Source organism: Pelmatolapia mariae, linkage group LG16_19 (assembly GCF_036321145.2).
Source record: "Pelmatolapia mariae isolate MD_Pm_ZW linkage group LG16_19, Pm_UMD_F_2, whole genome shotgun sequence".
NCBI classification, from domain to species: Eukaryota; Metazoa; Chordata; class Actinopteri; order Cichliformes; family Cichlidae; genus Pelmatolapia; species Pelmatolapia mariae.
In genome coordinates, this window is record NC_086241.1 from 40,991,339 (window position 1) to 41,012,273 (window position 20,935).

Here is a 20,935-nt window from a genome sequence, read left to right on the forward strand (position 1 = left end):
TAGACTAATCATTGTTAGGCTTTTTGCACTCACCAAATGTAAGAGCAAAGCAAAGCATACCAAATGCAAACAAATCTGACCCCTGAAGGACAAGCAGAGCAAAGATGAAGGCAAGATAGACCCATTCCCCCTGCTGCACAACACCCAGGCCCAAAATACCTGAGTTGGGGTGAAGGTCCAACTCAGGTGTTCTCAATCAGTTTGCCCACTGCACTCCAGCCAATGTGGAGTGCAGATGGTTCCTGCTCAAAAGAGAAGGAACTACACTAACAGTTCCAAGAAACTGGACTACTGGGATCACTAGTGATTCCCATTGCTAGTGATAGACAGAGCTTAAATAATTCTGGAGGCATAAAGGTGATTAGCTATAGAGCTGTTTAAAGAGTTATTGAAGCTAAGCTAAAAATGGAGCTGACGAGCAGCAGTATGACTTACGAGTGTGCTGACGGAGAAGTATAGAGAAGGTCAGAAGGAGCTTCTGTGTGCCTTTGTGAAATTAGAGGAAACATATGATAAGGTGCCAAGAGAGAAAATATGGTACTGGATGAAGAAGTCAGGAGTGGCAGACAAGGTGAGGGTGGTGGATGACATGCATGAGGTCAGCAAGATAATGATGAGGTGTGTAGTAGGAGTGACATATCAGTTGAAGGTGGAGAAGGAAATCCATGATTGGCCCTTTTTTGTCATTGGCGCTGTGATGGACAGTTTGACAGATGAGTTTCCATGGACTATGATGTTCTTAGACAACACTGTAGTGAGAGTGAGGAGCTGGTGGAAGAAATTTTGGAGAGGTGGAGGCATGGTCTGGAGAGTAAAGGAATGGAAGTCAGTAGAACCAAGACCGAATACATGTCTGTGAATGACAGGGTAATGAATGTAACAGTGAAGCTTTCAATACCTGCTATAGAGACCTGCTATAATGGTTTGGAGATGGTGGAACAAACAAAAAGACAGGTGGCGGAGCTAGAGATGGAGAGTTGAAGATGTTAAGATTTTCTTTGAGAGTGGCCAGAAAGGAAAAGATTAGACATAAATATATCAGTGGTACAGCTAAGGTCAGATGCTTTGGAGACAAAATTAGAGAAGCAAGGTTTAGATGGTGTGAACATCTGGATAAATGGGACAAAAGATTCCAGGAAGGAAGAAGAGAGGATGGCTACAAGAAGAAGAAAAAGATTAAGATACCGCATATGGCTCTTCAATGTCCCAAACAAAATTTTTTATAGTGTAATTTTTTTCATCAAGCCAATTCAAAAGCATGAGTCACGTATGCATTATGTTGTTTTACTGCAAAGGTAATCACGGTGCAGTATAAACCTCTCTTATTTTATACTAGTTGTCTAGCTAAGTAAAAAAAAACAAACAAACGTTATTATTGTTATTATTGTAATTGTCTGTAACAACTGTCCAAATTTCAGCTGAAATCACTGTTCTTTTTCTTCCTGTCTCCTTTCCCTGAATTTTGATGTTGATTGATTTTAACAATATCAAAACAATGTTTAGTAGGCTGGGCACTCTGAAATGGCACGTTAGTTGAATTATGTAGTTAGCAACACTAGTGAACGATTTTGATTTGTTCTGTTTAAGAAATAGTATCTGTACTGTAGTTCTATTTAACTTCTTTGCATTATGGATCACAAGTGAATCAGTACAAAACTGTTTTCGTGATTGAGGATGTGAGGGTTATCTCTCATATCACAACTCTTTACATGACTTATAGTAGCCAAATGTCATTCATTTTCAATGGCAGATTTCTTTTTCGCTTTCTCTGTTTTTGTCCCGTTCTCTTTACTTCTCTCTTGCTCTCCTTCTCTTTGTCTCTTCCTTCATTCTGTTATGCGCATGTGTGTGTGCATGGTTGCCTCTTTGTTCTATATCTCTGAAGACATGCCCTTCAGCTGGTGCTGCTGACAGACTTCAAAAAACTGTGCTTAAGGACTGGCTCCGCTGCTCCAGCTTTGCCAGATCATACAGTATCTTAGTAGTTTACATTTTGTCTAGTATCGCTTTCATCTCTTCTTCCACAAAGCTCACAGCCCAATCAGATTCTCCCATTGCATGTTTGGAATTTACTGGATTTTGATTCAAACTCAGATTACCTGCATGTCTTTCCACTCACCTGCTTAAAATGTACCCTTCTCTTCATCCCCACAGAAAACAGCCCTGCAGTTCATGTTGTTGTTAAATTACAACTTTGTTAATAAACCTTTTTTGAATTGTTCCTGTGGTCTGCCTGTGCTTGGGTCCAACTGTTGTCGTAAAAACATAAGAGAATGAACACAGCATCTGATTGGCCAGACAGTATCAGACACTCTCTAACTTGCCGTCGGCACTGTGATCCTCATTCAACTAATCCCTTTAGTCCCCACTAATACAATCCTGGTTCCCCAGCCTTTCTTCTATGAAGCATCTTCACGATAATGTGAGACTTATGCGAATGAGCTGGCCTGGTGTTGTGGACTTCTGCTTCTGGTTTTGTCAGCGTTAAGCTGACAACCCCACTTCACACTACTCTGAGGTGTCTAATCTAGGGTGTCTGTCTTAGTGGAATTATTCAAAGAATTGGCCACAAGCTGAAATGAATTATTGTGTCCTCAGTGGTGTATTTGCGTAATCGTAGTCTTTCACTAAACGTCCTCCTGTGACTGGCCAGCATGTCATGGAGTGGATGGGAGGCAATGTCGGCATCGTCCTTATGTAGGACAACATCTGGCTCTCCAGAGTCCAGCTCCCTCCCCACAACATTATTGGCCTTGCAGACCAGTTTATTGAATCTGGTGCTATCTGCAACCCTACACCTGCTGCCCCGGCATGACACATCATAGAGGATGGCACTGGCTGCAACAAACTCATGGAAAATCCTGAGCATTGTCTGACAGATATGAAAAGACTCAACCACCTTCAGAAAATAGAGATGTGTACTTATCTACAATACAATACAATTTTATTGATATAGCACGTTTAAAACCAGGGCGTACACCAAAGTGCTTCACAGTTAAAATAACGGTAAATGATTACACTGAACAGTAAGTCATTAAAACAAGGTAAAATACAGAAAGTAGAGAAAACAAACAAAAAGCATTAGTAAATAGAGATAGGGAGAGAGCATGATTATCCAGAGAAATGAGTAGCGATACAGCAGTTAATGAGCGGTGAGAATTAGCGAGTCGGAAAAGCCAGGTTGAATAGGTAAGTTTTCAAGCATGCGTTAAAGGATTGAATTGAATCAGAGGCACGAATGGTAGCAGGAAGACTACTCCAGAGGTTTGGTGCTACAGAGGCAAAAGCACGATCACCCCTAGTCGGTGCCTGGGCTGGGCCAGAAGTAACTGACCGGAAGATCGTAAAGAACGGCTGGGAGTATAGAGACTGAGGTATAGGTATAGTCCTCCACATTTACCTCCTGGATTGAAACAGGGATCGCTGGTTTCCTGGCCTTGAGAACACGGGGACTCACCCTGTCTGTCCCAGCAAACCTGCCTGAGTGGAGTCTCCTCATTTGTTTCTGAAACTGGTCATGAGTGAAAGTGACAGGTGAGGGAGGGGTGTCAGGACTTTTACAAGAAGCTATGGTGCAATGAAGAGAGAGGGGGAGTAGCATGGCTGTGGATTACAAGCTGACTACAGGTAAGTGAGGGTGTTGGGTGTGCATCAACTGCAGCGTCAAAACTTTTGAAGAGCAAATTGAAGTCGTTGGCTCTGTCCTCACTGCCCTCACCTCCTCTGCTGTTGGATGGCCTGAATCCAGTGATGGTCTTCATGCCGCTCCAGACCACACACACACACATGTAAGGTAGGCTTTTCAGCCAAGTGTCTTTACAATGTAAGACACATTCACATGACTGTTGTTTAAAATTTCCTCTTTATAAATGTGTCTGAACTGGACTTCATCTTTTATAAACTTGAATACAGTTTAAGAGAAATTTTAAGCCAACTTCCACATGCCACTGCTCATAATGAATTGGTTCCTAAAGTCATTAAATTAATGATGAAAATGTTTTGAGTATTTTTAGCAATATTTTGTACTTCGATGTTTTATAGTTTTAAAATAACAAATAATAAAACTTGGCCATCATGGTTTGTCAATATTTATGACCTTCTCTATACTTATAACGGCTCCTTTGGCACCATCACAGATTGTTGACTTGCGCTAGTCAAGAGCCTGTTGGTTTTTTGGGTACTACGTGTCAAATTTTAGCAAACAGCAGGTATAGAACTCACTTTAAATAAATATAGAAACAAACTTTACTTAAACACAAGGCTGAGCTCAACTGAACACACGAATCCAGTTAATGGGAGAGAGAGACAGACATGAGGAGCAGAGGCAGGTAGCGCAGGACCAGGCAATGTCTGTGAGAGGAGAAGACAAGTTAGACTGGGCAGAGAATCCAGGAGTTGAGGTAGCTCATGTTCTCCAGAGGATTATCATGAGAAAACCTTACCTGGGATCCGAGCTATCGGGGCAGGGGAGTGTGCCAAAAGGCAGAAACCTTGAACCCACGAGGCAGCTGGTGAAGGGTGGACAGTCAGGTGAGCGTGGGAAGGCTCCGAAGAGGTGAGGCACCTGAGGTGAGTAATGATCCCAAGCAGCAGCAGAGGAAATGGCATTTGTGAGAGGTAAGTGGCACATCGAGGTGAGGTCTGCAGCTGGATGGCTTACTGGAGATGAAGAGAAAAAAAGCTGGAATTACACAAGGAAGAGCAAAACTAGACTAACCTTTTTACACGCTGGGAGAGCTGATAATCTCGTGGAGTCTGGATGGGTGTGCTGGTTCTTTTGTGCAGCATTTGTTTGCACTGATGATTAAGAGGTGACCTGAAGAGGAGGAGAAGAGACTCCAGCTCCAATTCAATTCAATTCAATTTTATTTATATAGCGCCAAGTCACAACAGCAGTCGCCTCAAGGCGCTTCATATTGTACAGTATATCCTATAATAATAGATACAGAGAAAACCCAACAATCATATGAGAAAGCACTTTGGCGACAGTGGGAAGGAAAAACTCCCCTTTAACAGGAAGAAACCTCCGGCAGAACCAGGCTCAGGGAGGGGCGGGGCCATCTGCTGTGACCGGTTGGGGTGAGAGAAGGAAGACAGGATAAAGACATGCTGTGGAAGAGAGACAGAGGTTAATAGCAGGTGCAATTCAATGCAGAGAGGTCTATTAACACATAGTGAGTGAGAAAGGTGACTGGAAAGGAAAAACTCGATGCATCATGGGAATCCCCGGCAGCCTACGTCTATTGCAGCACAACTAAGGGAGGATTTAGGGTCACCTGATCCAGCCCTAACTATATGCCTTAGCAAAAAGGAAAGTTTGAAGCCTAATCTTAAAAGTAGAGATAGTGTCTGTCTCCTGAATCCAAACTGGAAGCTGGTTCCACAGAAGAGGGGCCTGAAAACTGAAGGCTCTGCCTCCCATTCTACTTTTAAATACTCTAGGAACAACAAGTAAGCCTGCAGTGTGAGAGCGAAGTGCTCTAATAGGGTGATATGGTACTACAAGGTCATTAAGATAAGATGGGGCCTGATTATTTAAGACCTTGTATGTGAGGAGCAGGATTTTGAATTCTGGATTTAACAGGGAGCCAATGAAGGGAAACCAATACAGGAGAAATCTGCTCTCTCTCTCTAGTCCCTGTCAGGACTCTTGCTGCAGCATTTTGGATTAACTGAAGGATTTTCAGGGAGTTTTTAGGACTTACTGATAATAATGAATTACAGTAGTCCAGCCTGGAAGTAATAAATGCATGAACTAGTTTTTCAGCGTCACTCTGAGCTAAACTCACCGATCCTTCAAAGTCCTATCTCCATTCAGTCATCTTAGTTTATAAATGTAGGCCCTTCTAAACTCTTCTGTATTCACATCAAAGCACAATTTGAAATCAGTCATTGTTCTTAAGTATTTGTAACTATTCATTAACTCCATTTCTGGTTGTTATTGTGTGTGAGCTGGAGAGAATGGTCAATAATCATGAGACTTGGCTCTAAAAAGCAACCATAACACAATTTTGAGATGAATTTCATCAACTAGGTCATGGCATATTTCATTATTTTCCTGGAGGCTAACGAAAATTTTGTCATTTCTGTTTTTAGAGGACAGTTGTGCTTGCAATTTTATCATGTCCTGAGGTGCTAAATTTCACCTTCATGATCTTTTTAATAAGGGCCTTGTATGATGTTGCTGTCAGCATTTACACTTTACATTCAGTTTTTGTGCTTGGTGTCTGTATACCTATAGTTTAGCTCTGCTTCATTCCTGTTATTCTTTCGTCTGACTTTATCTACCTCATGTTGCTTGGTAACAGGCGGATATTAATGTTCAGTGAGTGACAATGGAAGAGTTTTCTTTCCCCTTGAGATTAAAAGTCTCCATGGAGATGATCTACTGTTCAGCCTCACCTTTAAGGAAAATTGTTTGCGAGGGAGGGACAGAGCATGTGCAGTTTACAATCTTAAGGTGTGACTGTGCTTGAACTCTTTTAGATTCTCCAAAACGCTGGAGTCGGGGGAGAGGGTTGATACCCTCTGAACAGTTTTGTTATCTCACTCCCAAACACAAAAAGTGCTCTATTGTCTGACAAAATGAGCAAGAGTGCATTGATGCACAAATAGATGACCGTAAAGAAACCATGAATACCAAATCTAGATCTATACATTTTTTGTTTGTTTTATGGCCTCAGATATGGTACCTTTGGACTTTCCCTTGTATTTAAGGGTTGTTCTTCAGACATCATATAAGTGTTAGAAAGTGTTTTCATTTCTAACAAATGTGATTCTGTCCTCTCTCTGACAGGACTGATTGACTACAACTTTCACTGCTTCAAAAAAGCCATCCAGGAGGTTTTTGATGTTCGCGTAAAGGTTCAACAGAACCGAAAACTCCTCAACCAAAGGAGGTGGAGTAAACTGACTCTGACCAGCGGAGTGTGCAGCAGCACCCACTAACAACTGTACCTGAGCTGCACCCTGATGGCTTTTTAAAATTGTTTTCTTAGTGTGAATCATTTGCTCCATTCAGCCCCCCAGTGTCTTTCACTTGTCTGTTTTTACTGGGCAAAAATAACACAAGAAAACTAAACTACACAAAAAAATTAATATTTAAGTACATTTGAAGATGTTTATGATGGGAACCTGAACCAATTAGTATGTTAATGCCCCATTTTTGCAGTGACCTGTGGCATATGTGGAATGTTCACTTTTGGTCTGTTTTTTTTTCCGGTAATGTGAAAAAAATACTTTTAAAATAAAGAATTATACAAGAGGCAGTAGAATAGAAGATCCCTTTATTGTCATTGTACAACAAAATTTTGGAAACTCGAGTTCCCCGACTGTATAGTGAAGTATGGAAGTTGTGATGGAAAAGCTTTTTAAACCGTACTTTCAGCCAAAGAGACCAACTCTTAAAGGTTTTTTCTTTATCAGATTTGACTGGTGATTCTATACATGCAGTTTTTTTACATCCAGGAAAGTGTTGAGAAAAACTGGGGAAGACACCACCACAAGGTATGCAGATTGGACCCAGACTGCTATTTAGCCATGTGGCATATGATCGTCTGCTCAACTAGTGAGCTAAACTGGTGCCACATACATGCAGTTTTTATGTCCCACTGACCACTGAAATGGACATTCTCTCCCTCCCCCATTTATTTTGATAGGAACTTTACACAGACCAAATTAAATGTCTGATTATGTGTCAGAGGGGTTTTCAAGTGGTGAGACCTGTTCTGATTTGTCAGTTATCATCCTTGTTTCAGTAGAAGAGTGGAGTCAGCATCTCTTTTCTATACAGTATTTTCATTAACAACTGAGTCTTCTAGCTAAAAGTTAACGTGAAAATGTAAGTAAATGTGATGACTGAAGTGTTTCCTTGTTCCCTGTATTAAAAATGTTCATGTCGAACTATGTCTATTGCACTACATTTGACACTGTCTATATTTTTTGCTTGGATTTTGAGTCATGACTGCACTCAAAGTTTCGCGATTCTTTCCAATTCAGATTCTTTTCCGTATGTAGTTTATATACTTTATATGTCACGCTGTATCAGCGGGTCTGCTAGGTTTGGTTTATTACAACTGAAATAAAATTCCCTCCATCTATCCCTTACCCAGCTGACCCAAAGTAAAAAGAAAAAAATATATTGTTGCATGGCACCTACAAGGATCATCATTAATAACTAAATTATACAGAATCCTGAACACACTTTGATCCATTAACATAGCTCAGTATCTGAATTTGGTCAGTGTAAATCTGTGTTCTATGAACTTTCTTAGACTTTTGAAAATTCATTTTAGCAGGTCATGGCACAAAATGGAAAATACAATTTTAATCAACATTTACATGATCTGCAGGATATTGTAAGTTTTGTTTGATCGTTTTCATGAATCGTCAGGTGGTCCGTCACCATGAATTATGGAATTCATTCTCTCCCACTCTCTTCAAAAAGGCTGGATCCAGTGTAACCTGTGCTACAGGAAGTCATAAAGGCAACATTGAATGACTCTTATAATGACTGTACACAGACACTTCCAGGTGACTTATTTCAGTTAGGAACCTTCCAAAGCAAAATAGACTATTGGACTGGAGCAGACCCTGAATTTCTCTCTGGCTCCTTCCCTGCTGAAACCACTCACTAACACTCAGTTTGTCTGTGAAGGTTCTCAGTCATCCAGGTCATCGTAGTCTAAGGAGCTTGGAAAGAAAAGTGTCTGGACTTCTTTAAGCTGCTTGAAAACGTTTCACCTCTCATCCGAGAAGCTTCTCCACCATTTGAACCTAGAACTGAAGAAGCTTTTCAGATGAGAGGCGAAACATTTTCAAGCAACTTAAAGAAGTCCAGACGCTTTTCTTTCCAAGGTCCTTAAACACTCAGTTTCATTTCCTCACTTATGCGGCTGTTGTCAACCACATACAAGAGCATATTCATATGCACAAATACATCTTTACAAGCCTAAAATCCTGGTCTTTGACATTCATGGATTTCATGGCTACTAAACCAGATCTCAGGCTACCTTCTGAATATCAACTGTTCTAAAGCTTTAAGCCTTATGTTCTATTCTGCATTTAATTTTATGTTAAACCACGGTCAGATACTGTTTATGGCAATTACAGCCATTCTGTCATTTCCTCCCTCTCCCTTTCCTATACACACACACAAAGTGTAGCTTAGATATCCATGTGTACATGTGTGTGTACAGTGTAGTGTGCCTCTTAGCCAGGTCACCAGTGGATTCAGTGGATTGCATAACAGCTGCTAGTGTCTTTGTCTGAACTACAATGTGTTACATAAGCAAATTTGATGTTCACAGATATAATCCGGCCTGTGCTCCCTGAGTACTTCCCATCTAGGATTTCCAGCATGTCCTCGTCCTGAGCTCAACACTCACCTTGCCCCACAGCTGCTTCAGTTTGACATAACTTTGCATAAAGGCAGATCAAAACATCGAAACGAGCTATAGTGGTGTGAAAAAGGGTTTGCCCCCTTCCTGATTTCCTAATTTTTGTGTATGTTTGTCACACTTAAATGTTTCAGATCATCAACAAATTTAAATATTAGACAAAGATAACACAAGTAAACACAAAATACAGTTTCTAAATGAGGAAAAATATCCAAACCTGTTCTCAATTAGGAACCAGGACCCGCCTGACAAAGTAGAGTAGACCCAAAGATCAGTGAGAGCATAGTGAGAGTCATTCACCACAAATGGTGAACCTTCCTAGGAGTGGCCAGCCAAACAAAATTATCTGCAGCAATAACTCATCCAAGAGGTCACAAAAGACCCCAGAACATCCAAAGAACTGCAGACCCTACTTGACTAGTTAAGGTCAGTATTCATAATTCCACCATAAAAAACAGACAGGGAAAAAAATGGCCTGCATGGCAGAGTTCCAAAACCACAGCTGATCAAAACAAATATAAAGGCTCGTCTCAGTTTTGCCAGAAAACATCTTGATGATCCCCAAGGTTTTCTGGAAAATACTCTGTGGACTGATGAGTCAAAAGTGGAACTGCTTGAAAAGTGTGTCTCCCACTACATCTGGCATAAAAGTAACATAGCAGTTCAGAAAAGGAACATCATAACACCAGTAAAATATTGTGGCGGTAAACATGTCACTCTCGGTCTGATTGTGGAGGGGACCAGAGAAAACTACAGAGTCCGACATTGTTTTGGCAAAGTTTGGCAAACCGATTTAATATTGATTTTAGTGATCTCCGATAGACATAACCGGGTGTCATTACTGCCGACATGAATTATAGTTTTACTGAATTTACCTCTAACCTTAGCCAGCAGTTTTAAACTTCCCTGAATGTTGCCAGCTCTGGCCCCTGGAAGACAATTGACTATGGTTGCTAATGTCTCTAGCGTCACGTCTCAGAACAGAATCACCAATTACCAGAGTTTGATAACCAGCAGGTGTGTCACAGAGTGGGAAAAAGTGGTTAGACACATGAACAGGTTGGTGGTGTTCCAGGGGCTCCTGTTTATGACTATGCTTCCTCCTCACTGTCACCCAGCCATCTTGTTTCCCCGGCTGCTTGGGACAGTCTGCCGGGACCAGCTGGCAGGGCCTACACTACCTAGTCTCCATTTCAGTGACCCTGGCCTCCAGAGCTGCAAATAGGCTACATTTATTACAACTTTATCACTGCTAAAGGAGGCCAAGAAGTTACTAAACATCTTACAAAATGAGCAGTGCAGGAGGGACAGGTGCTAGCGAGTCGCTAAGCTAGCGAAACCCTAAAGACACAGTGAGTGAATACTGTGACTATAAATTAGCGAGTGAATTCACAGACATTAAAATGAGTCCATGTTTACTCTCATATGTTTGTGCACAATCTTATCACTTTAGTAGCACATTTAGAAAAATGTTTAGATCCTTCTGATCAAGCTGTAATGAAAATAATACAGTCATGGCAAAAGAATGTGCTCATATTCCACTTGTGCAAGCTAAATTTTGTGAATTTTGAATATCTACAAAAATACTTGAAATGTGCTGCCGTCATAGATTAAGCCTACTGTAAGGTATGTCTGAGGCTTTACCTTTATACTAAGACTACTGGATGCCTAATGAACACAGTTGCAATACAGCATCTGAACACAGTTTATAGATGCATTACTGCAGTTTTTGTGCTATGGTTCCTGAGTCTTTGACCCAATGTTTTGATTTTTGTGTCATTTTCTGTATTTGTGTTAGTTTTTTTCTCCATATTTCCCAGGTCTAGTTTCTAAATTACTCCATCCCTGGTTTCAGCATATTACTTGAGTGCCTTTGTAGTCTTGCCTTCCTTATGTTGTTTCATATGCACACTACATAAAGGACAAAACACAGATGAGACAAACACAAACACGGAAAAAATATGTATAAAGGCTAATTTACACCACAGAACCCTGTTCTCAAAAATGGATATAGCTATAATCCTGTCTGTGAAGCTGGATTTAAGAAATAAGTGCTTAAAAAGTTGTTGGCACCATCTTCTGTCAGTAAGGAACGTTACATCACCAGGTTGGTTGGTTGATCAGAATTATTGTCTAAAGGCAAAGAAAAATGGCAGACAGGTTTAGGCACGGGAAAGAAAAAGACGGAGGAAAGAGAAGCTGGGAAGAGAGTTTAAAAAAAGGAGACCCACAGAAAAATAGAGAAGAGGGATAGAGAGAAAAGACACTGAAAATCTGTTTGATCACTGACTGAGAAAAAACTCGCAAAAAAAACAACAACACAGTTGGGAAATCACAGGAACAACCAACGTAAGCGTAAGTAACAGTAAATAATAAGTACTGAATGTTACTGAGCAGCATACAGTACTAATAATGCATGATATGTTTAGAGGCAGCAGTCAACCAAGACAGTATGTGTCTGTAAGCACATATCTATCATATCTATCTAATAGACTCCCATTTGTTCATGTAAATGGAGAGTCCGCTTCACACACTAAGTTTAATTATGGAGTTCCACAGGGTTCAGTGCTAGGACCAATTCTGTTTATATTATACATGTTTCCGCTAGGCAGTATCATTAGAATGCATAGCATTTTAACGGCTATGCAGATGATACCCAGCTTTATCCATGAAGCCAGATAACACAATGTCTGCAGAAATATCTTAAAGACATAAAGACTTGGGTGACTTCTAAATTTCTGCTTCTAAATTAAGATAAAACTGAGGTTATTTTACGCCAATTTGTACATGGAAGAAGTGGAAATGAGGGCTTTGCTATCCTACCCTGGAACACCACCAAGTCATTGGTTCAGGGATGTGGATGACACCTGGGTGAAAATCAAATCTCAGGACGTACCACAATTCACGGATCACATTAACTTGACCCATCAAATCTCATCAGGACGCTACAACACAGAGCGAACACCATCCCCACTGACACAGCGGCCAGAGAAGCAGAAGAACATCACATCAAGAAGGCCCTGAGTAAATGTGGTTATCCCAGCTGGACTTTTGTCAAAGCTAGGAAGGCACCTAAAGAAAGCTCCAGCCGATCCAGGAGAGAAGGAGAACCGCTGCCTAAGCAAAAACCTGTAGTGATCCCATATGTGTCAGGAGTATCGGAGCAGTTGAGACGCATTTTTTCTAAACACCGGGTCTCTGTGGCTTTTAAACCCCAAAACACGCTGCGCCAAAAATCGGTCCACCCCAAGGATCGGGTCCCCCGACACAAACAGAGTAACATAGTGTACGCTGTTAAGTGCCAGGAGGATTGGCAGGATTTATACATCGGGGAAACCAAACAACCTCTAGCAAAGCGGATGGCACAACACAGAAGAGCTACCTCGTCAGGCCAGGACTCTGCAGTCTATTTACACCTACAGGCCAGTGGACACTCTTTCAATGATGAGGATGTACACATCCTGGACAGGGAGGAACGCTGGTTTGAGCGCGGAGTCAAGGAGGCCATTTACGTGAAAAGGGAAAGACCATCTCTGAATCGAGGAGGGGGCCTAAGGGTACATCTGTCACCATCTTACAATGCTGTGATTGCAGCCATTCCCCAACTCTCTGTGAATGGCACTCATGGTTGTTGATCGGTGGTCATGAGAATTTGCATAATTCCCATTGTTCCTTCAGTGGGCTGGTTTCAGTCATTGTGCAAAGGTGTGTTTATAAGATTGGGGAAACCTGCAGTCAGCTGAGACTGAAGAAGTCACCTGGATCAGTGACAAAGAATTTCTCCCACTGAAAACGCTACGTCCAGATGAACAGAATCAACTTTTGGAGATTTACTTACCTGGATGATTGAGAATGCATCAAGACATTCCTGCTAACTTCTAACTCCGTTAAATTTAATAAATTCTGTTTTCATTGATGACTGGATGTTAAACTTAATTGTTACACCTGGTAAAGCAGCAATAATGATAATTTTGTTAAAGATGAAAGAATTTAGACAGTTTTTAACTCTCAGTGATGCTACAGTGTTTTGGACCTGAAGAAGACGGAGTTTTGGACCCAGATTACTCCGCGTCCGCGAGGCTCCTGACTACGGTAGCCGTAATGCTCCAACAATCCATCAAGCGGTGCGGCTTTGTAGCTTACCAAAGTTGTACTAAAACATTTTTGACAGATTTATGAGTGCCGTGTACCACATAAAATTGGTTTGAGGTCAGTAAGCACAACTGGAATTCATACATAAGGCACACGGGATTATAAGGCGCACTGTCGATTTTTGAGAAAATTAAAGGATTTTAAGTGCGCCTTATAGTGCGGAAAATACAGTATGCCATATCTGCAAAATTAGAAACATCCTGTCTCTACATCCTGCATTTTCGTGAATTTATTACTTCTAGGTTGGACTATTGTAATTCGTTATTATTAGGCTTTCCTAAAAACTCTGAAAAGCCTTCAGTTCATCCAAAATGCTCCAGTGAGAGTACTGGCTAGAATAGTACAGAGTCTCGATTAATCAGGCCCAACTTATCTTAAAGACCTGATAGTACCATTTCACCCCAATAGAGTATTTCGCTCTCACACTGTAGGCTTACTTGTGGTTCTTAGGGTATTTAAGTAGAATGGGAGCCAGAGCCTTCAACCCCCTTCTGTAGAACCAGCTCCCAGTTTGGATTAGGGAGAAAGACACCCTCTCTACTTTTAAGTTTAGGCGGGATCAGCAGATGGCTCCAGCCCCTTGAGCCTGGTTCTGCCAGAGGCTTCTTCCTGTTAAAGGGGAGTTTTTCCTTCCCAATATCAACATAGTACTTGCTCATAGGGGGTCTTTTGATTGTTGACGTTTTCTCTGTATTATTGTCTTTACTTTACAATATAAAGCACCTTGAATCAACTGTTGTTGTGATTTGGCACATGTAAATAAAACTGAATTGAATTAAATTGAATTGAATTCAGTTTCCCCCTCCCTCCTTACCTGCTTGTGCATATATTGTCTTAATGTCTCTTTGTCTTTTGTCTCTTCGTCCCTTATTCTTCAGTGATGTATTTCCCTGCTGTATGTTTGCCATTTTCCTCAAGGAGTGAATCCCCTGGTTGTGTTCATAAATTGGATTATTGTTCATTCTGTAATTTTTGATCAGCCTGTAATAAAAGCTTGGTTTATGCTCTCTGTGTCCTGAGTCTTGTATTTGGGTCTCCAACCTCTATTTATATGCCCTTTTCCTTTTTCTTGTTTGTAGGTTTATTTTAATTTTAATGTTTGCAACCCCCTATTTCCATTTTAGGTTGAAAAACACAGTCAGAAGTGACTCCTTCAGACAACTGTGACATCATCCTGTTTGATTCAGTGTTGAAACGGCAAACCGAAAACTCCTGACAGGTAAAATGAACCCAGTAAACATAAAACCTAAAAATACTGCTCTCCTGGGAAGAAGTCTGTGATATGAGACATGAAGAGGCTGCCAAAGTGAATATCCAGCAACACCATCTGAAGATCTGTTCTGCTTCAGCTTGCTGCTGTGCACCGTGGGAGGGGGCATGTGTGTGTAAACTAGCATTACTAATCCTGTGGGGACGTCAGTTGTTTTCATGGTCACATTGTGAGGTCTTTTCTTTTAGAGGAGGTAGCAAGCACTCAAACTATAGCACTGCAGAGTGGGGGGGGGCCTTTGGACACTTTTTTTGATTGTCAAAGCACCTTTTTGAATATGCTGTTAACCTTAGCCTTGTTTGCCTGATTTTATTGGGTTTCTTATGTTTCTCATTGGCTTGTTTTTGCTTATTAAACCTGATTAATTTATCTTTTGATTCTTTGCTTTATGTGACCAAGGGAGGCTTGCAGGGATAAGCTGCCATTTTTCTTTTAATATTCACCTTTTCTTTTCATATTCTTTGGTTAACATGGAATTGAGGTGTAGGTTTATAAATTTTCTATTGACCAAGTTAATCAGTTGGTGATGTGCTGTTTTAAATTATAATTTACAATTGTACTTGTTGGCTTTGACTCTCCCTGAAATTATCTTAGGGGTGAGTCCCACACTGTAGAATCAAATTAGTTCCCAAAACATTTTGAGGCAAACTCAAAAAGTGCCTCAAAAAAATTGAGTAAAGCTGACTTAAGATGACTAAGTTAGGACAACTTTTTCATTGCAAATATACAGTACTAAGAATAACTTGATGTTTCTGATTGTGCAATACTAATTATTTACCCTAATTGTTTATATATTGATATAACACTGTATGCAAGTATAATTCAAAAAGAATAATTAACAACACTTCTCTTTTTTGTAATTGAAGTCTTTATTTGTTTTTAACATTTAACCACATAAAAACAACAAACAAAACAACAACAGAAAAAAAAAGAAAAAAAAGAGGAAAAAAAAAGACAGCTTTAAATCCCATGGTTATTTCACCTTTGCATTTTGGGTATGCCTTTGACAAGCCACTCCTTCCAGAACACCGTTTTTTTCCCAATCTGTACAGCAGTGTTGTTCCATAGCGAGGTATAAGGTTGTCTTAAATGAGATGCTCCACACATCTTGTGCACCTCTACCCAAACAGCTTTAGAATACCCGAGCACTGGGTTATTATGAAAGTCTTGTCCATTAATAGCCGAGCCCTGTGAGAGAACATCCAAGGGTGTAAAAGGGCTCACTAGTTCCTGTTCGATCTTCATCCAGCTCAGCTCAGAGTCCGAACCTGTCCAGTGCTTGGCCAGTCTTGACATTTCAAAAGCTAAATTATACAACTTCACATTTGGGAGGGGCATTCCCCCAATGTCTTTAGAGGCCCATATTTTCTTTATATTCACTCTTGGCTTCTTGTTATTCCACAAAAAATCTTTAATTAGCTTCTCAAATTGACTAAATATGTGTAAAGGAATTCTTACAGGTAACATCATGGAAACATAATTGAACTGTGGGGCCACCATCATTTTAACCACATTAATTTTACCCCATAGTGTAAGATTCAATTTATCCCATTTATCCAGATTTGTTTTTATCTTTAGGAGGAGAGGTTCCATATTTGAAAGCATAATATCCTCCAGTTTGGGGTTTAATAATATTCCTAAATACTTCATACCTGAAGGTAAATACTTAAAATTGAATGGAGTAATGCATCTAGAATGACATGATGCTGATAGTGGCATGCCTTCCGATTTGTACCAGTTTATCTTATAACCTGACAACCTTGAAAATGACTCAACACATGTGAGTAGCGCTGGTAGAGACTGCATGGGATCCGTTAATACTGCTAATATGTCATCAGCATATGGAAATAACTTGTGCTCCATACCCCCTGCATGAACACCTCTGATATCCCTGTTAGCTGGAATAGTTAAGGCCAGTGGTTCCAGAAATATTGTGAAAAGCAGCGGGGACAAAGAACACCCCTGTCGGGTCCCGCGAGTGAGATGGAAAAACTCTGACACCAATCCATTTGTCAAAACTGCTGCCCTTGGACTTGCATATACGGTTTTGACCCAGTTACAAAATCCAGGCCCAAACCCAAACCTTGCAAGGGTTGTCATAAGGAAGCCCCATTCTATCCGATCAAAAGCCTTCTCAGCATCCTGCGAGAAGGCCGCAACCGGAGCTAGACTAGATTTGCTTTTGTGCATGAGATGAAGAAGTCTTCTAATATTATCACCTGAAGACCTATTCTTAATAAAACCAACCTGATCACCATTGATGATATCTGGTAATATTTGATCCAAGCGGAAGGCCAAAACCTTTGTCAAAATTTTGCAATCGACGCCTAAAAGGCTTACTGGCCGGTAATTTGATGGGTCCGATAGATCCCTATCCTTTTTAGGAATAAGGGAGATTAGTGCCTCATTAAATGTACTCGGTAAGGAGCCTATTTCTAGTGCCTCAAGATAAACTTTATGCAAGACTGGAGCTAAAATATCAATATATTTCTTATAATACTCAATCGGGAAGCCATCCAAGCCTGGCGATTTCCCATTGTTCATTGATGAGATCGCAGCTCTGACCTCTTCTTCAGTTATAGGCGCATCCAGTCTCGTTTTTTGTTCCTCAGAAAGAGTAGGTAATTGTAGACCTGAAAAAAATGTCTTCACCTCCTCCTCATTAAGTGCACCAGCAGAGGTATACAAATCTTGATAAAATGATTTGAAAATTGAATTTATTTCTTTTGATGAGGTTACCACTTGGCTGTCTTTCTTAATCATAGATATATTATTTAAATTATCTTGCTGCTTCAGTTGCCTTGCCAATAGTCTAATATTCTTTTCGCCACCTTCATAAAATTTTGTTTTAAGCCTAAATAAGGCATATTCTGACTTTTTGTTATAAATGTCATTCAGCTGGTATTTTAATTTACATATAGTCTGGTATTTATAATTTGAGTATTGTCTCGCTAAATCCTTCTCCAATTCTCGTATTTCTTTATCTAAAGTTTTTCCCCGTTCTAGATCACTTTTCTTAACTTTTGTTGCATATGCAATTATCTTTCCTCTTATATATGCTTTAGACGCTTCCCAAACTGTGGCTACTTTATCTGTGGAACCCATATTGATTTCGAAGAAAATTTTAAGATCCTTTGTTAACTCCTCACTAAAACTTTTGTTCTGCAACAACATCGTGTTAAGCCTCCAGCGACCCCTCTTTGTTTTATCTGTGTTTAAATCAATTTGCAACTCTACCGTGGCATGATCACTAATGGCAATGGCACCAATCTCACAGTCTACAACTGAATCGACCAAAGACTTTGATATTAAGGCGAAATCTATCCTTGAATATGTTTTATGACAATTGGAGTAAAATGTATATTCCCTTGAACTAGGATTAACTAACCTCCAAATGTCTACTAGGCAAAGATCCTCTGTCAGTAAATGAACAGCCTCTCTGTCCCTGGGTGTAGACCTACCCCTGGGTTTGCTCTTATCAATTATCCCATCCATCACCTGGTTGAAATCTCCGGCCAATATTACCTGCCCCTCACGATCCCCTATTATCTTGTTAATTCTGTGAAAAAAATCTGGCTCTTCTTTATTAGGTGCATAAATATTACACAAAACTGTTCTAACCCCATTGATTAAAGCTTCCAAGCATATAATGCGCCCTTCTTTATCATTATATTTTTTCAGCAACACGAAGCTTAATTTTTTATTAATAAGGATCAAAACACCATTTCGTTTACTTGAATATGAACTATGAAAAACGGAGCCCACCCAGTCTCGTTTAAACTTTTTTGCCTCTTCTTTTCCAGCAATGTGGGATTCCTGAATAAACGCTATATCTGTCAGGTCCGACGGTGCCCCGACCGGCGACCTGTCTGTATGTGTGTGTTTGTTCTCTCGCTCTGTTTTTGTCTCCGGCTCCGTTGCAGTTGTTACGCGGTTGCGTAGCAACGGGAGATCTCCGACCCGGAAGTGCTGCCACTCTGAGCTGTCCCACCTGTGACTGATTCCTCACCAGCTGCTGCCAATCTTCCACCATCGTTGGGAGAGCTTTTTAATGGTGTGGCTGAGTGACAGACAGCGCTGGAGTATTCCACCAAGCCTGGTAGTGATTCGAACTCAGCGAGTGTAAGACAAGTGTTTGATAGCGGAGGGGGGCTAATCGCGTCTGTTTGCCTTTTTCCAGGAAACGAGCGAGGCGGAGAGACAAGAGGAGAGACGTCACTATTCACGAGAGTTGTGTGGTCACACGAGGGGAGCACTGAAGGGACTTTGCACTGTGGATAACTGTGGATTGGCTTCACTGTAAATAAAGACACTGTTCAACTTTAACGAGAGGTCCGCGTCTGGGTTCTCTTACTCACCACCCCGTAACAGAATACTCCAGCCACTCACATGGACCCAGCGGACGCCACCCCGGTTCTGCGGGAACTCTCGATTCAAGGTGAGATGTTGGAACGCCATGAAAAAATGATGAAACATGTTGTTGATGAACAAACTGAGTTACGGCAGCTGGTCGCTGAATTAAAAGGGATTTTGCTAACTCCTCCTGGGGCTGCAGCTAATGCTCCGTCGCCCGGGCCGTCTCTTAGCACAGCCGCAGCTTCTCCTCTGCCTCCTTCCCCCCCCACACCGCAGCGTGAGCACCCGCTGCCGGCCCCTGAGAAGTTTAATGGGGATCTGGATAAAAGCCGAGGGTTCTTAACACAATGTTCGCTCATTTTTAGAGAACAGCCTCGGGCTTATTTCTCAGATGGGGCCAAGGTGGGATTAATGGTGGAATTAATGACTGGACGCGCTTTACAATGGGCCCAGGCCGTGTTAAGTATGCAACCTGCTATCTCTTATGACGATTTTTTGTGCAAATTTCGTTGTGTTTTTGACAAGGGCTCCAGCGCCGACAGCGCCGCACATCGCATGTTTTCCCTGAAACAAGGACGGAAGAGTGTAGCAGACTTCTCGATTGACTTCTGGATTTTGGCCGAGGAGACCGGCTGGCAAGAAAATGCACTACGAGGGGCTTTCATAAACAGCCTGAACGAAAATCTAAAACGTGAGTTAGCCACCAGGGAACTGCCAAAATCACTCAGTGCTTTGGTGAATGTGTGCATTCAGTTAGATGAGCATATGCGTGAGTTCGGACGGCGACCAGCAGGCGGCAACAAGACCTCGGCAGGACCCCCTCTCGAGTGGAGACGGGAGCGGGAGGAACAGCCATTAGAGGAAGAGCAGCCCATGCAGATCGGTCGAGCCAGCTTCAGATCTGTGGACCGACGGAGAAGACCACAGGGGGGTGAGTGCTTCACTTGTGGAAAGAGAGGACACTTTTCTGATAAATGCCCAGAGTCGGGAAAAGAAGCTGCCCGTCAGTAGCCGTGGGCATACTGACGGGTGTCACCGCAAACGTCTTGCCCCACCTCAGCTGTCCTGCCAAATTAATCTTTCAGTCCTGTATTCACCCATGTAGTGCTCTAATCGATTCGGGGGCCGAACAAAGTTTTATTGATGAAGCCCTGGCCCAGAAGTTGGGCATACCTGTTGAACCCTTACCTGAGGTCCTCCAGGTGGCAGCGCTAAATGGTGCCCCCTTAGCTAGCATAACCCATCGCACTACTGATTTAACTCTCTCTCTCTCCGGAAACCATGTGGAACAAATCAGCCTGTTCCTGTTCAAGGCTCCTCACACTCCGCTAGTTTTGGGTTACCCCTGGCTCAAACGCCATAACCCGCAGATCGATTGGGAAAAAGGCAGGATAACTGGGTGGAGTCCTCAGTGCCATGAACAGTGTTTACGTTCTGCTACAGCTAGCCAGACGCCCACCAGTCCGTCTTCACCAGACGCTCCCCCCGATTTGACTACAGTTCCAGCTGAATATCACGACCTAGCCCAAGTGTTCAGTAAGGAAAAGGCCCAGTCTCTTCCCCCCCATCGTCCGTACGATTGTGGGATAGACTTGCTACCCGGCGCTCCCTTGCCCACAAGCCGTCTATACAGTGTCTCGAAACCAGAACGAGAGGTAATGGAGAGCTACATTACAGACTCACTGGCAGCCGGGATAATCCGGCCGTCCACCTCTCCTCTTGCGGCAGGTTTCTTCTTCGTTGAGAAGAAAGACAAAAC

At 41.7% G+C, this 20,935-nt stretch overlaps 1 protein-coding gene across 2 annotated transcripts in view; it reads left to right on the forward strand.

The window, feature by feature from the left end:
• Positions 1-7,849, forward strand: part of rragd (ras-related GTP binding D) — a 53,142-nt gene extending 45,293 nt beyond the window's left edge. Inside the window, exon 7 of one of the 2 annotated variants that reach the window (XM_063497905.1) lies at positions 6,797-7,849. In XM_063497905.1, coding sequence (XP_063353975.1) covers positions 6,797-6,948 — 152 coding nt within the window. In that variant the 3' untranslated portion in view covers positions 6,949-7,849. The remainder of the gene's footprint in view (positions 1-6,796) is intronic. The other variant, XM_063497906.1, reaches the window with a different exon arrangement.
• Positions 7,850-20,935: the final 13,086 nt, after the last annotated feature.